This window comes from Buteo buteo, chromosome 29, assembly GCF_964188355.1.
Source record: "Buteo buteo chromosome 29, bButBut1.hap1.1, whole genome shotgun sequence".
Classification (NCBI taxonomy): Eukaryota; Metazoa; Chordata; class Aves; order Accipitriformes; family Accipitridae; genus Buteo; species Buteo buteo.
The window spans coordinates 207,678-219,662 of record NC_134199.1 but is presented as its reverse complement, the minus strand read 5'-3'; the positions used below and the strand labels follow the sequence as shown (position 1 = coordinate 219,662).

Genomic DNA, 11,985 nt, shown 5'->3' with positions numbered 1-11,985 from the left:
GCCCTCTCTCTATGGCATTGGAAGAGAAACCGGAAGTCGCTCTAGCCCCTTCCCTCGTCTCTATGGCCGCCTCCCTTGCGTGACCCTCGTCTCTGTAGCTCCTCCCGCCCGGCAGGCGGCGCTGTGGCCTCCTCGCTCCGCCCCCCGTCGCCGCTCCGGCCCGCCCCCCGCCTCACTGGCCGCTTCATCCGGGTCCCGGCGCCGCGCATGCGCGCTGACGTAGCGGCGCGGCGAAATGGCGGCGGAGGGGCCGGAGGCTCCGGCCAGCCCGGGCCGCGGTGGGGCCGAGGGAGCGCTGGGGGACGGCGGGGACGGCGGCAGCGGGACCCCCGGTGAGCAGGAGGGCGGGGAGGGGGAGTTTGAGGGGGTGAGGGGGGGGTGTGGGGCAGGCCTGGGGGCAGATGGGGCTTGGGGGGGGAACTGGGGATTAATTGGGGTGGGGGGAGGCTGTGGGGCAGGGGATGTGTGTGGGAGGGGGGCTGTGGGGCAAGGGATGTGGGGTGGGGGGGCTATGGGGCAGGGGAATGGGGGTGGAGGCCATGGGGTAAGGGACATGGGTGGGGGGGAGGCCATGGGGCAGGGGATGTGTGGGGAGGGGTTATGGGGCAGGGGATGTGGGGTGGGGGGATGCTGTGGGACAGGCAATGTGGGGTGGTGGGGGTGTGGAGCTGAGAGGGGAGGTTAATGGGGTGGGGTGGGGTTGGGGTGCTGCAGTGGGGGCCAAAGCAGGAGGGGGGGGGGGGCTGAGCAAAGGGACCCCAGTCAGGTTCCTGGGTGCCCCCCCCAACAGCTGGGACGAGGCCACCCATGGGTAACGGTGCATCATTGTGTGTCCCCCCCAGCCCCTGTGGCGGAGCTGCCACCCCCAGCCCCCAGCCCCACCGAAGAGGAGCGCAGCGATGCTGCCGTTCCCCCCCCCATACCTCAGAGCTGCAACGGTGCCGCCACTGCCCCCCCTGAGCCCGAGGAGCCCCCCCCGGCCGCTCCTGAGGAACCCCCGCCCCCCCGGGAACCCGAGCCCCCTGCGGAGGAGCCCACCCTCACCTACCCCCTCGACTTCGAGAAGTTTTGGCAGGCGGCGCGCAACAACCCCCACGACTTCACTGCCTGGACCGAGCTCCTGCAGTATGTGGAGCAAGAGGTCAGTAAAAATCTTCGTTAAGACGTAACAGCCCCATTAAAACCTTAATTAAAACATGCCCCAACCCACCAGCCCCATTAAACCCTTTGCTACAATTCACCCCAAGTCTTTGGCCCCATTAAACCTTCAGTAAAGGTTGTCCTGAGTCAGTGGTACTGTTAAAGCCATCATTAAAACTCATTCCGAGTCTATGACTCCACCAAAACCTTCGTTAAAACTCATCCCGAGTCTGTGGGTCCACCAAAACCTTCGTTAAAACTCATCCCGAGTCTATGGGTCCACTAAAACCTTTGCTAAAACTCATTCTAGGTTTATGGTCTTGCTAAAACCTTCACTAAAACTCACCCCAAATCTACGGCTCTGTTAAAACCTTCGTTAAAACTTGCCCTGAGCTGCTGGTCTTGTTAAAACTCATCTCGAGCCACCAGCCTTGTTACAACCCTAATTAAAACTCGCCCCAGCACAAGCCACATGGAATCCTCTGCTGCCCAGGGCTGGTTTTCCTCGCGATGAAGGCAATTTCTCACGTGTAATTATTAATATCAATTAATAAGTAGTTTATTAGAAGACGCCTAATACTAAACTGCTCTTGTTCTTATTACAAAACTGCTTGTTTTCACCCCAAAAACCACCGCAGAACCACCTCTTTGCTGCCCGCAAAGCCTTCGACGCCTTCTTCGCCCACTACCCCTACTGCTATGGGTACTGGAAAAAATACGCTGACATGGAGCGTCGCTTCGACTGCAGCCGGGAGACCGAGGAGGTGCGGTGGGGGGGTCCCCATGCTGGTTTTTGGGGTGTCACCCCCCTGTTTTCCCCTCTTTGGTGGCCAGAGGGGGGATTTTGGGGGTCCCCGGCACCTTTTGGGCATCTCCACACCATTTCCATGCTGCTTTTGTTGGCAAAATGGGATTTCCAACCTATTTTGGGGTGTCACTGACTCTTCTCACCCCGTTTCCAGCCTCCTTGGTGGCATTTTGGGTTGTTTCACCCTATTTTTTGGCACGGTGTTGGGTACCGCAACCCGTTTGGGGTCCCCCATCCTGTGTGGGGTCAGTTGGTGATGCTCGGTGTCGTGCCCCCCCGGCAGGTTTTTGAGCGGGGGCTGCAGTCCATCCCACTCAGCATGGACCTGTGGATCCACTACATCTCCTACCTCCAATCCACCCTGGACATGAATCTTCCCGAATCCATCCAAAAAATCCGTGGGTAAGTGCCAGGTGATGCGGCAAACGGCGTCGGCGATTGCCGCTGCCCGTCCCACTTCCTCGTGTTTCTCCCATTAGCGTCTTCGAGGCGGCGGTGGCGGCGGCCGGCATGGATTTCCGCTCGGATAAATTGTGGGAACTCTACGTGGAATGGGAACGGGAACAAGGAGACCTGCGTGCCGTCACTGGTATCTACGACCGCGTCCTCTCCATGCCCACGCAGCTCTACAACCATCACTGGGAGAAGTACGTACCCGCTCCGGTGCGAAAAATACCCCCGTGGCGGCAAAAAGTTCCCCATGGGTAGAGATCCACGGTGGCCAAACATCCTGGTGGTGAAGTATCCCTGTGGAAAATAGCAGTGGTGGTAAAATAATCTCTTGTGGAAAATAACCACGACAGTAAAATAGCTCTGGGTAAAGTAATACCTGCAGTGATAAAAGAGTTTCTCTGGAAAATACCCGCAGCGATAAAATATCGCCCTTGGAAAATAACGCCCGCGGCAGCAAAATATCCCCACGGAAAACGCCCGTGGCGATAAAATACCCCTGCAGAAAATCACATGGTGACCAAATCCTCACCGTTCCCTGTGCCGGGACCGCCAGGGGTCTTGTGTCCCCCCCACCAGTTTGACCGTCATCCCCCCCCCCGCCCAGGTTCAAGGAACATGTTCTCCACAACCCCCCGAAGGACATCTTGTCCCCGGAGGAGCTTCTCTGGGTCCAATCCAAGCTGGCCACCGATCCCGTGCCGAAACCGCCGGAGCCGGAAGGGACGGAAGCGCCGCCGGGAGAGGATCTGCCCCCCGGTGTGGAGGGGAAAGCGGCAGCGACCGACACCCAGGTAAGCACCCAAAGGAGGGTCCTGGGGGTGTGCGTGGGGGTCTTTGGAGACCCCCCCATTTCCCACCTGTATCCCATTTCATTCCCAGGAGGATCTAGACCAGGAAAAAATCCGGGAGCTGGTGATCTCCATGCGGCAACAAATCTACGCTCAAAACGAGGCGGAAGTCAGCAAACGCTGGAATTTCGAGGACGGGGTACGAGGATGAGTGTCTGGTGTGCCCCTCCGATTCCCCCCTTTCCCCTTCCCAAAACACCGTCACCCCGTTTTCACGTCTGCGCCCCGATTTTTTCCCAACAGATCAAACGTCCCTATTTCCACGTGAAACCGTTGGAAAGGGCTCAGTTACGGAATTGGCGGGATTATTTGGATTACGAAATGGCGGCCGGCTCGCACGAACGCACCATCGTCCTCTTTGAACGTTGCGTCATCGCCTGCGCCCTCTACGAGGAGTTTTGGATCAAGGTGAGACCGCCGCAACGGCCCCCCCATCCCATCCCCGCTCCCTGTTTTCCCACAGCTGGATCCCGTCTTCCCCCCCCAAAAAACCCCAAAACATCCCTCCCGCCGCCTGCCCCCCCCCCCCCGAAATCCCCCAAAAGAAAAAACACCCCAAGAGAAAACCAGGTTCGTTTGGGGGTTTGGTTTTTTTAATCCCCCTTTACACCCCCTGACGGATGGCGGGGGCTGTTTTTAACTCTTTTTCTTCTAAAAACCACCATTCTAACACCCTTTTTTTAAATTCCGCTGCTGCTTTTTTACCCGCCCACGGCACCTTCCCCCTGCCTAAGAGGGCGCAGGAAATTCGGAAGAGAGGGGTCTTAACGTGAGTGCCCCCCACCCGATTTAGCACATCCCCGCCCGGCCGGGCGGCGGGGGGATGCTCACGCGTCCGTCTGTCTGTTCCCCCCCCCTTTTTCCGCCTTTTTTTTTCCCTGCAGTACACCAAGTATTTGGAAAATCACACGGTGACAGGAGCCAGGAGCGTTTTTCAGCGAGCATGTGGTTATCATCTGCCCAGAAAACCCAACATCCACCTTCTCTGGGCCGCTTTCGAGGAGAAACAAGGTGAAGTAGCCCCAAAACGGACAATTTTTGGGGTGCAGGGAGGGGCAGTGGGATCTGAAATGGGACTTTTTGGGGCGCAGGGCCATGGCTGGCCCCAAAACAGCCCCATTTTTGAGCTAAGATGCCACATTTCACTCCTAAACGTACCCATTTTGGGCGGAGAGGCCGCATTTTACCCCCAAACACTCTGTTTTTGGGCTGAGGCGCTGTAATTCTCCCCAAATCGCTGCTTTTTGGGGGGATGAAATGAGATACATCACCCCAAAACACTCTTGTGCCAAAACATCAAATTTCAGCCCAAAATGCTCTGTTTTGGGGCGAAAAGGCTGCGTTTACCCCACACTGCTCCCTCCTTGGGCTGGCGGACTGCATTTCATCTCCAAATGCCTCTGTTTTGGTGCAGAGAAGATGCATTTCATCCCCAAATGCTTCCTTTTTAGCCTGAGGTGCTGCATTTTGCCGCAAAGTGCTCCATTCTTGGGCTGAGACGTCAAATTTCACCCCAAAACGCTTCCCTTTTGGGGTGGAGGAGACACATTTCACCTCAAAACGCTCCATTTTCAGACTGAAATGCCACATTTCACCCCAAAATGCTCCATTTTGGGGCTGAAATGTCAAATTTCACCGCAAAATGTTCCCATTTTGGGGCGCAGGGGCTGTATTTCAACCCTAAAAGGCTCCTTTTTTGGGAAGAGGGGCTGCATTTCACCCCAAAACGCTCCAGTTTTGGGCTGAGAAGCTGCATGTTGCCCTGAAATGTGCTGTTTCCAGGTGGTGGGGTCACATTTCACCCGGAAACGCTTCTTTTTTTGGGCTGAAATACCGTATTTCACCCTAAAATACTCATCTTCTGGGCTGAGACGTCAAATTTCACCCCAAAATGCTCCTTTTCCAGGCAGAGGGGCCACATTTCACCCCAAAATGATCCTTTTTGGGGTGCAGTCCTCATTTCACCCCCAAACACTCCATTTTGAGGCAAAGGGGCTGCATTTCACCCTGGAATGTTCTAGTTTGGGGCCGACATGTGGCATTTCACCCCCAAATACTCCCCTTTTGGGGGCTGAGATGCTGCATTTCGCTCCTAAACACTCTCATTTTGGGGCAGAGGAGCCACATTTCACCCCGAAACGCAACCTGGGGATCCCCATAACCGCTCTTGTCCCTGTCTGTGCCCTGCAGGGCACCTGGAGGAAACCCAAACCGCTTTATTTAGCCCCAAAACCTGTTCCACGTTACCACCGCTTTAACGAGAAGAGACGGGGCTGCAAGCGAAGGGCGGTAGCTGCCCCGGGGACCCCCATAACCGCCCCCATCCCCATCTGTGCCCCACAGTGAACTGGGAAGAAGCCCAAACCACTTTAATTTATCCCTAAATCCCATCTTCTCTTGCCACCGGATTTACCGGGAGGCGACGAGGCTGCCTGTGGGACTCCCCCCAACATCTCTGCCCTCTCCAGGGAATTTGGATGAAGCCCGGCGTATCCTGCGCTGCTTCGAGGAGGTAGTGCCGGGTTTGGCGATGGTCCGGTTACGCCGCGTCAGCCTGGAACGACGACAGGGAAACCTGGAAGAGGCGGAGGCGTTGCTGTTGGAAGCCATGCACGCTAACGAAGGGCTGCCCCTCGCTTCCTTCTACGCTGTCAAATTGGCTCGGCAAGCCTGCAAGGTGCAGAAAAACCTCGGCAAAGCTCGCAAAGTGCTGGTGGACGCCCTGGAAAAGGATCCGGTGAGGCGGAAAGGCTCGTTAGGGTACTTCTAACGAGCACCGGGGGCGGGGCGGAGGAGAGAGTGGGACGGGATTTCAGCTCCCTCGAAAACGGTGTGATCGCTCGGATGTCGTCTCGGGGAGCTGGAGGCTCCACAGACCCTGTAAAACCCTTTTTTGGGGACCTACAAACCCCCTTTGGGGCTCTAGAAATTCTCGGAGGCCCCACAAAACTCATTGCGGGGCTCTGTAACCCCAATTTGGGGGCCCCGCAAACACCATGGGGGCTCTAGAAATCCGGCTCGGGTGCCCCCAAACCCACTGAGGGCTCCCTAAATCCCACCTGGGGTCTCACGGATGCCCTTGGGGCTCTCCAAACCCCAGTAAGGACCCCACAAATACCTTTGGGGTCCCCCAAAACTCAGGACCCCGCAGACCCCCTGGGGGCTCCCCAAAACCCTCTGAGGACCCCACAGCTTCACTTGGGGTCCCCAAACCCCATTGGGGATCCCATAACCTCGGGGGGGGTCTCCAAACCCCATTGGGGACCCCACAGACCCCCTGGGGGCTCCCCAAAACCCTCTCGGGACCCCACAGCTTCACTCAGGGGTCCCCAAACCCCATTGGGGATCCCATAACCTTACGGGGAACTCTCCAAACCCCATTGGGGACCCCACAAACCTACTTGGGGTTCTCCAAACCCTCCTTGGGACCCTGCAGACCCTTTGGGGGCTCCCCAAAACCCTCTCAGGACCCCACAGCTTCACTCAGGGGTCCCCACTGGGGACCCCATAACCTCACTGGGGGAAAAACCCCACTGGGGATCCCACAAACCTACTTCGGGCTCTCCAAACCTTCCTTGGGACTTTTTAGACCCACTGAGGGCTCCCCAAAACCCTCTCGGGACCCCACAGCCCCACTCAGGGGTCCCCAAACCCCATTGGGGACCTCATAACCTTATGGGGGACCCTCCCCTGACCCTGGAGAGTCCCACAGTCCCACTGGGAACCCCACGGATGCCCTCGGGGCTCTCCAAATCGTACCGGGGGCTCTCCAAACCCCACTGAGGACCCCAGAACCTCATGGGGGGGCTCCCCAAACCCCCTTGGGGTCGTCATCCACCCCCCAAAATCTGACGCGGCGGTGGGTGCAGGACAACGCCCGCCTCCACGCCAACCTCCTGGAAATGGAATTCGGGGCCGACGTCCGACAAAACGAAGGCAACACCATGAGCTGCTTCGAGCGGGCGCTGCGCAGCCCCCTCCCCGACGAAGCCAAACTCATCTTCTCCCAACGCCGCGTCGAGTTCCTCGAGGATTTCGGCTCCAGCATACACAGGTTGGATAGCCAGGGATGGGGGGAAAAGACACCCCAAAAAGCACCGCGGTGGCCCCAAAAGGGCCTTGGTCGCCCCCACGTCGCTCCCCCCGACCCTGAGCTCTCCCCGCTTCCCCCCCGCAGCTTGCTGACGGCTTACGACGAGCACCAGAAGATCCTCAAACAGCACGCGGCGCGCAAGAGGGCCCCCGAAAATGGGTGAGGGGACCCTTTTGTCCCCCCATTTTTGCCCTTTTATCCCCCCGTTTCTCCCATTTTGTGTCCCAGTTTCTCCTTTATCCCCTGAACTTCTCCCCCTCTGTCCCCCAATTTCACTGTTTTATCCCCCAACTTCTCCACATTTTGCCCCTTTTTATCCCAACTTCTCCCCTTTTATCCCCTTTCTTCTCTTTTATCCCACTGTCTCTTTCTTTATCCCCCAATTTCACCCCTTTTATCCCCAATTTCTCCTTTTACCCCCTGGAATTCCCCCGTTTTCTTGATTTTTTTTTTTTTCCCCCCTTCTATCCCAATTTTTTTCTTTTATCCCTTTTTCATCCACTTTTATCCCCCAATTTTGCTGCTTTAATCCCAACTTCACCCCTTTTACCCCAACTTCTGCCACTTCTATCCCGAGAGTTCTCCCCTTTCTTAGCCCCCCAATTTTTGCCTCTCTATTCCCTCATTTTCACCCAATTTTATCCCCTGGTTTCTCTTCTTTTAACCCCCTGACTTTGCTCCTTTTTATCCCCCCCACTTCTGCCCTTTTATCCCAAATTCCTTTTATCCCCCAATCTCCCTCCTTTAATCCCACTTGAGCCCTCTATCCCCCAATTTCTCCCCTTTTATGACCAATTTCTCCCCTTTTTATCCAGTTTCTCCTCTTTAATCCCCCCTGACTTCTCCTTCTATCTCAAATTCTCCTTTTATCCCCTGGTCTCTCTCCTTTAATCCTATTTCTGCCCTTTTGTGCCCCTGATTTCTTCTCTTTAATCCCCCAAATCCTCTTTTATCCAAAATTCACCCCTTTTATGTCCCCCTTTTATCCCCCAATTTCTGCCCTTTTATCCCCGATTTTCCACCTTTCACCCCCCAATTTCTGCCTGATTTCTCCCCTTTTATCCCCCAATTTCTGCCCTTTTCTGCCTGATTTTCCCCCTTTATCCCTGATTTTCCCCCTTTTGTCCCCCAACTTCTCCCCTTTTGACCACCCAATTTGTGCCCTTTTATCTTTGATTTTCCCTCTTCTCTGCCTGACTTCTCCCCTTTTGGTCCCCAATTTCTCCTTTTATCCCCCAATTTCTGCCCGATTTCTCCCCTTTTATCCTCCAATTTCTGCCCTTTTCTGCCTGATTTTTCCTCCTTTTATCCCCCTGGTTTTCCCCCTTTTGTCCCCCCGACTTCTCCCCTTTTGGTCCCCGATTCACCCCCTTTTATCCCCCAACTTCTCCCCTGGTATCCCCCCCGATTCCCCCCCTTCTCACCCCTCTCTCCCCCCGTCCCCCCCCCCAGCTCGGACGAACCCGACGACAAACGCCTCCGCCCCGACGAAGCCGCCGGCCTTTTGGGTCCCCTCAACTTCTCCGCGTCTGGGGGGGACGTGGGCTCCAACCCCTCCGCCTACAACTACTGGTACCAGGTTGGTGGGGGGCCGGGGGGGAGCCCTGGGGCTGCGGCTGGGTGGGGGCGACACTGACGACCCCCCCTCTGTCCCCGCAGCAGCACGGCTACGGCGCCTACAGCTACCAGACGCCGTGGAACTACAACCAGTACTACCCACAGAGCTGAGCCGGGGACGCCCCAACTTCGCCCCCCACCCCCTTTTCTAAACCCTCCCTTTAGTAAAATCACGTTTCTGTACATTTTTTTTTTTTTTTTGCCCCCCCCCACCCCGCGCCTTTGCAATGAGGCGGAGGCGGGGGGGGGATGTAAATAAACAAAGAGACGGCACTGCGAGGAGCCCCCCGGCAGAGGTTTATTTTGGTTTGGGGGAATTCTGGCGGTTGCCCGAGGGGGTTTGTTCCATTTGGGGGGGCTCGCGATAAGGGGGGTGATGCCGTTTTGGGGTACCTGCCACTTGGGAGTAGGTCTGTCTTGTTTTGGGGAGCCTCTTCCGCTCAAGAGGGGGCTTGACTTGGTTTTCGGGGTCCCCTGCCGCTCGCAAGCAGCTTTACATCCCGTTTTGGGGTGCTTCTGCCCCTCATGAGAGCCTTGGACCCCATTTTGAGGCGCGTCTGCCCCTCATGAGGGGCTTGGACTCCATTTTGGGGTGCCTCCACCACTTGCAAGGGGCTTGGACCCAGTTCTGGGGTGTCTCTGCCCCTTGTGAGGGCCTTGGACCCCCTTTTGGGGCGCCTCTGCCCCTTGCAAGGGGTTTGGACTCCATTTTGGGGTATCTCTGCTGCTCAAGAGGGGTTTTGACTCCGTTTTTGGGGTATCCTGCTGTTCGCAAGCGGGTTTGACTTGATTTTGGGGTCCCCTGCTGCTTGCAAGCAGCTCTACATCCCATTTTGGGGTGCTTCTGCCCCTCACGAGGGGCTTGGACCCTGTTTTGGGGCTCACAAGCAGCTTCAGATCAATTTTTGGGGTGCCCCACCCCTCGTAAGCAGCTTTCCAATCCATTTTTGGGGGACCCTCCACCATTCCTGAGCAGGTTTTTGGGGGTCCCCCACTGCTCACGAGTGGCTTTGCCTTCATTCTGGGATCACCCCCCCCCAACTTTTGAGCAGCTTCACCCCCAATTTGGACCCCCCCCACCCCTTGTGAGTGACTTTCCATCCCATTTTGGGGTCCTTCACCCCCATTTTGAACCCCCCCCTATTTTGAGGTCCTTCACCCCCATGTTGAACCCCCCCACGCCTCACGAGCAACCTTCCACCCTGTTTTGGGGTCCCTCACCCCCATTTTGGACCACCCCCCTCCCTTGTGAGTGACTTTGCATCCCATTTTGGGGCTGTCCACTGCCATTTTGGGGTCCTTCACCCCTATTTTGGACCCCCTCACCCCTTGTGAGCGACTTCCCACCCCATTTTGGGGCCCTTCACCCCCATTTTGCGTCTGTCCCCCTGCTCCGCTTGCAAACAACTTCCCTTCCATTTTAGAAATCCCCTCAGCACCTTCGCCTCCATTTTGGGGTCCCCCCGCCTCACCAGCAGCTTCCCCTCTACTTTGGGGTGTCCCCCCTTCCCCAGCACCTCGGGGTCACTTTTGGGGTCCCCCGATATATTTTTGGGGTGCTAAAAGCCCTTTTGCAGCAACCAGTCCCGCAGCTCCCGCTCCCAGTGCCCCTTCAGCCGCAGGCTCCCCGTCACCTCGTTCACCTGCACCTCCAGCTCCTTCACCCCCAGCCCCCCCAAAAACTCTCGCAGCTCTCGCTCCAGCGCCTGGGGGGAGGAAAGGGGGGGTCCGTTAGCACCCCAAAAACCCCACCGTACCCCCCCCCGGCACCCCCAAATCGTCTCCGTACCCAGATGTCCCCCTCGATGTGCCGTAGCTTGGTGAGGCGCCGGTTGCCCTTCACCGTGTGGGGGTAGACGGGCAGGTTGTGGAGCCGGGAGCGGCGGATGAAGTACGGTAACGCCGGGGGGGGGTCTGGGGGGGGCAACGGTAACTGTAGCCCCCCCTGAGGGGTGAATAACACCCCCAGGGGTGGGAATTACACCCCCTTAGGGTAAAGAGCCCCCCTGGGGGAAATAATCCCTGGGAGTACATACCTCCCACCCCCAGGAGTAGATGTTCCTTAACAGACCCCCCCCGGGGGTAACTACCCCCCCTTGGGGTAAACACCCCCCCCTTAATTGCCCTCTGGGGGTAAATAATCCCCTACCCAGGAGTAAATAGCCCCCCCTCCCGACACAGATACACCCCCAAGATTAAATACCCCCATTGCACCCCCACCAGCAGTAAATACCCCTCATCAACCTCCCAGGGGTAATTACCCCCCCCCACAGCAGGAAATTATGACCCTGGAGGTAAATACCGCGCTGTTGCCCCCCACCGAGATAAATACCCCCCCCCCAATGATACTCTCCCCACAACAGTAAATACCCCCCAATCGCCCCCCCGGGTGGGTAATTTTACACCAGGGGATAAATGCCATTAATTAAGGTTTAGCATCACTTTGCCCTGGGGGGGGGGACGACACACACAAGAAGGGGGGACTTTGCCTCCCCCCCCCCCAAAACTGACCTCTGGGGGGGCTCCAGCCCGAGGGGGTGGGGTAGGTGGGGTGCGGGGGGGGGTCGGGGACGCGGGTGGGGGGCAGCAGCCTCTCCACGAAGGCGTAGTCGGCCGTCGACTCCAGCACAGTGGGGGGGTCCTCGGTGGGTTGGGGGGGAACCTGGGGTGGGGGGGGCGCTCCCTGGAAAGGGGGGGGGCAGCAGGGTGTGACCCCCACACCTGAGCAGCCCCCCCCCCCAACAATTCCTCCTCCATCGCCCCCAAATTCCTCCCTGGAGCCCCCCCGCTTGCGAAATCCCCCCTCCCTCTCTCTAGAATCTCCCCCGCCCCCCACACCCCTCCCCTGCCCCCCAACCCCCCCCTCGCCCCCCCAAACCCCCCTTTACCCCCCCCCAACCCCCCCCGACCCCCTACCTGCACCCCCCTCCACCCCACCGCCCGGCCGAGCGCCCGCAACCGCCGCCCTAAGGCCGCCATCGCCGCCATCTTGTCGCCGCCTTCTTCCCGCCGTCGGCACGCACGCA

General features: G+C 57.9%; 2 protein-coding genes across 2 annotated transcripts; one reads left to right on the top strand and one right to left on the bottom strand.

Moving 5' to 3' along the window:
• Positions 1-225: 225 nt before the first annotated feature.
• On the top strand, positions 226-9,241 carry LOC142025676 (pre-mRNA-processing factor 39-like). The gene is made up of 14 exons (XM_075018290.1): positions 226-332; positions 843-1,141; positions 1,779-1,904; positions 2,232-2,350; positions 2,428-2,595; positions 3,006-3,192; positions 3,281-3,388; positions 3,493-3,657; positions 4,134-4,260; positions 5,718-5,986; positions 7,119-7,303; positions 7,427-7,501; positions 8,795-8,921; positions 9,002-9,241. Exons 1-14 carry the CDS (start codon positions 236-238, stop codon positions 9,068-9,070), a joined length of 2,121 nt encoding a protein of 706 aa, XP_074874391.1. The 5' UTR covers positions 226-235; the 3' UTR covers positions 9,071-9,241.
• On the bottom strand, positions 9,234-11,975 carry MRPL49 (mitochondrial ribosomal protein L49). The gene is made up of 4 exons (XM_075018297.1): positions 11,876-11,975; positions 11,471-11,642; positions 10,749-10,873; positions 9,234-10,665 (listed from the first exon to the last, which is right to left on the bottom strand). The coding sequence occupies exons 1-4, from the start codon at positions 11,945-11,947 to the stop codon at positions 10,519-10,521; spliced, it is 516 nt and encodes a 171-aa protein (XP_074874398.1). The 5' UTR covers positions 11,948-11,975; the 3' UTR covers positions 9,234-10,518.
• Positions 11,976-11,985: the final 10 nt, after the last annotated feature.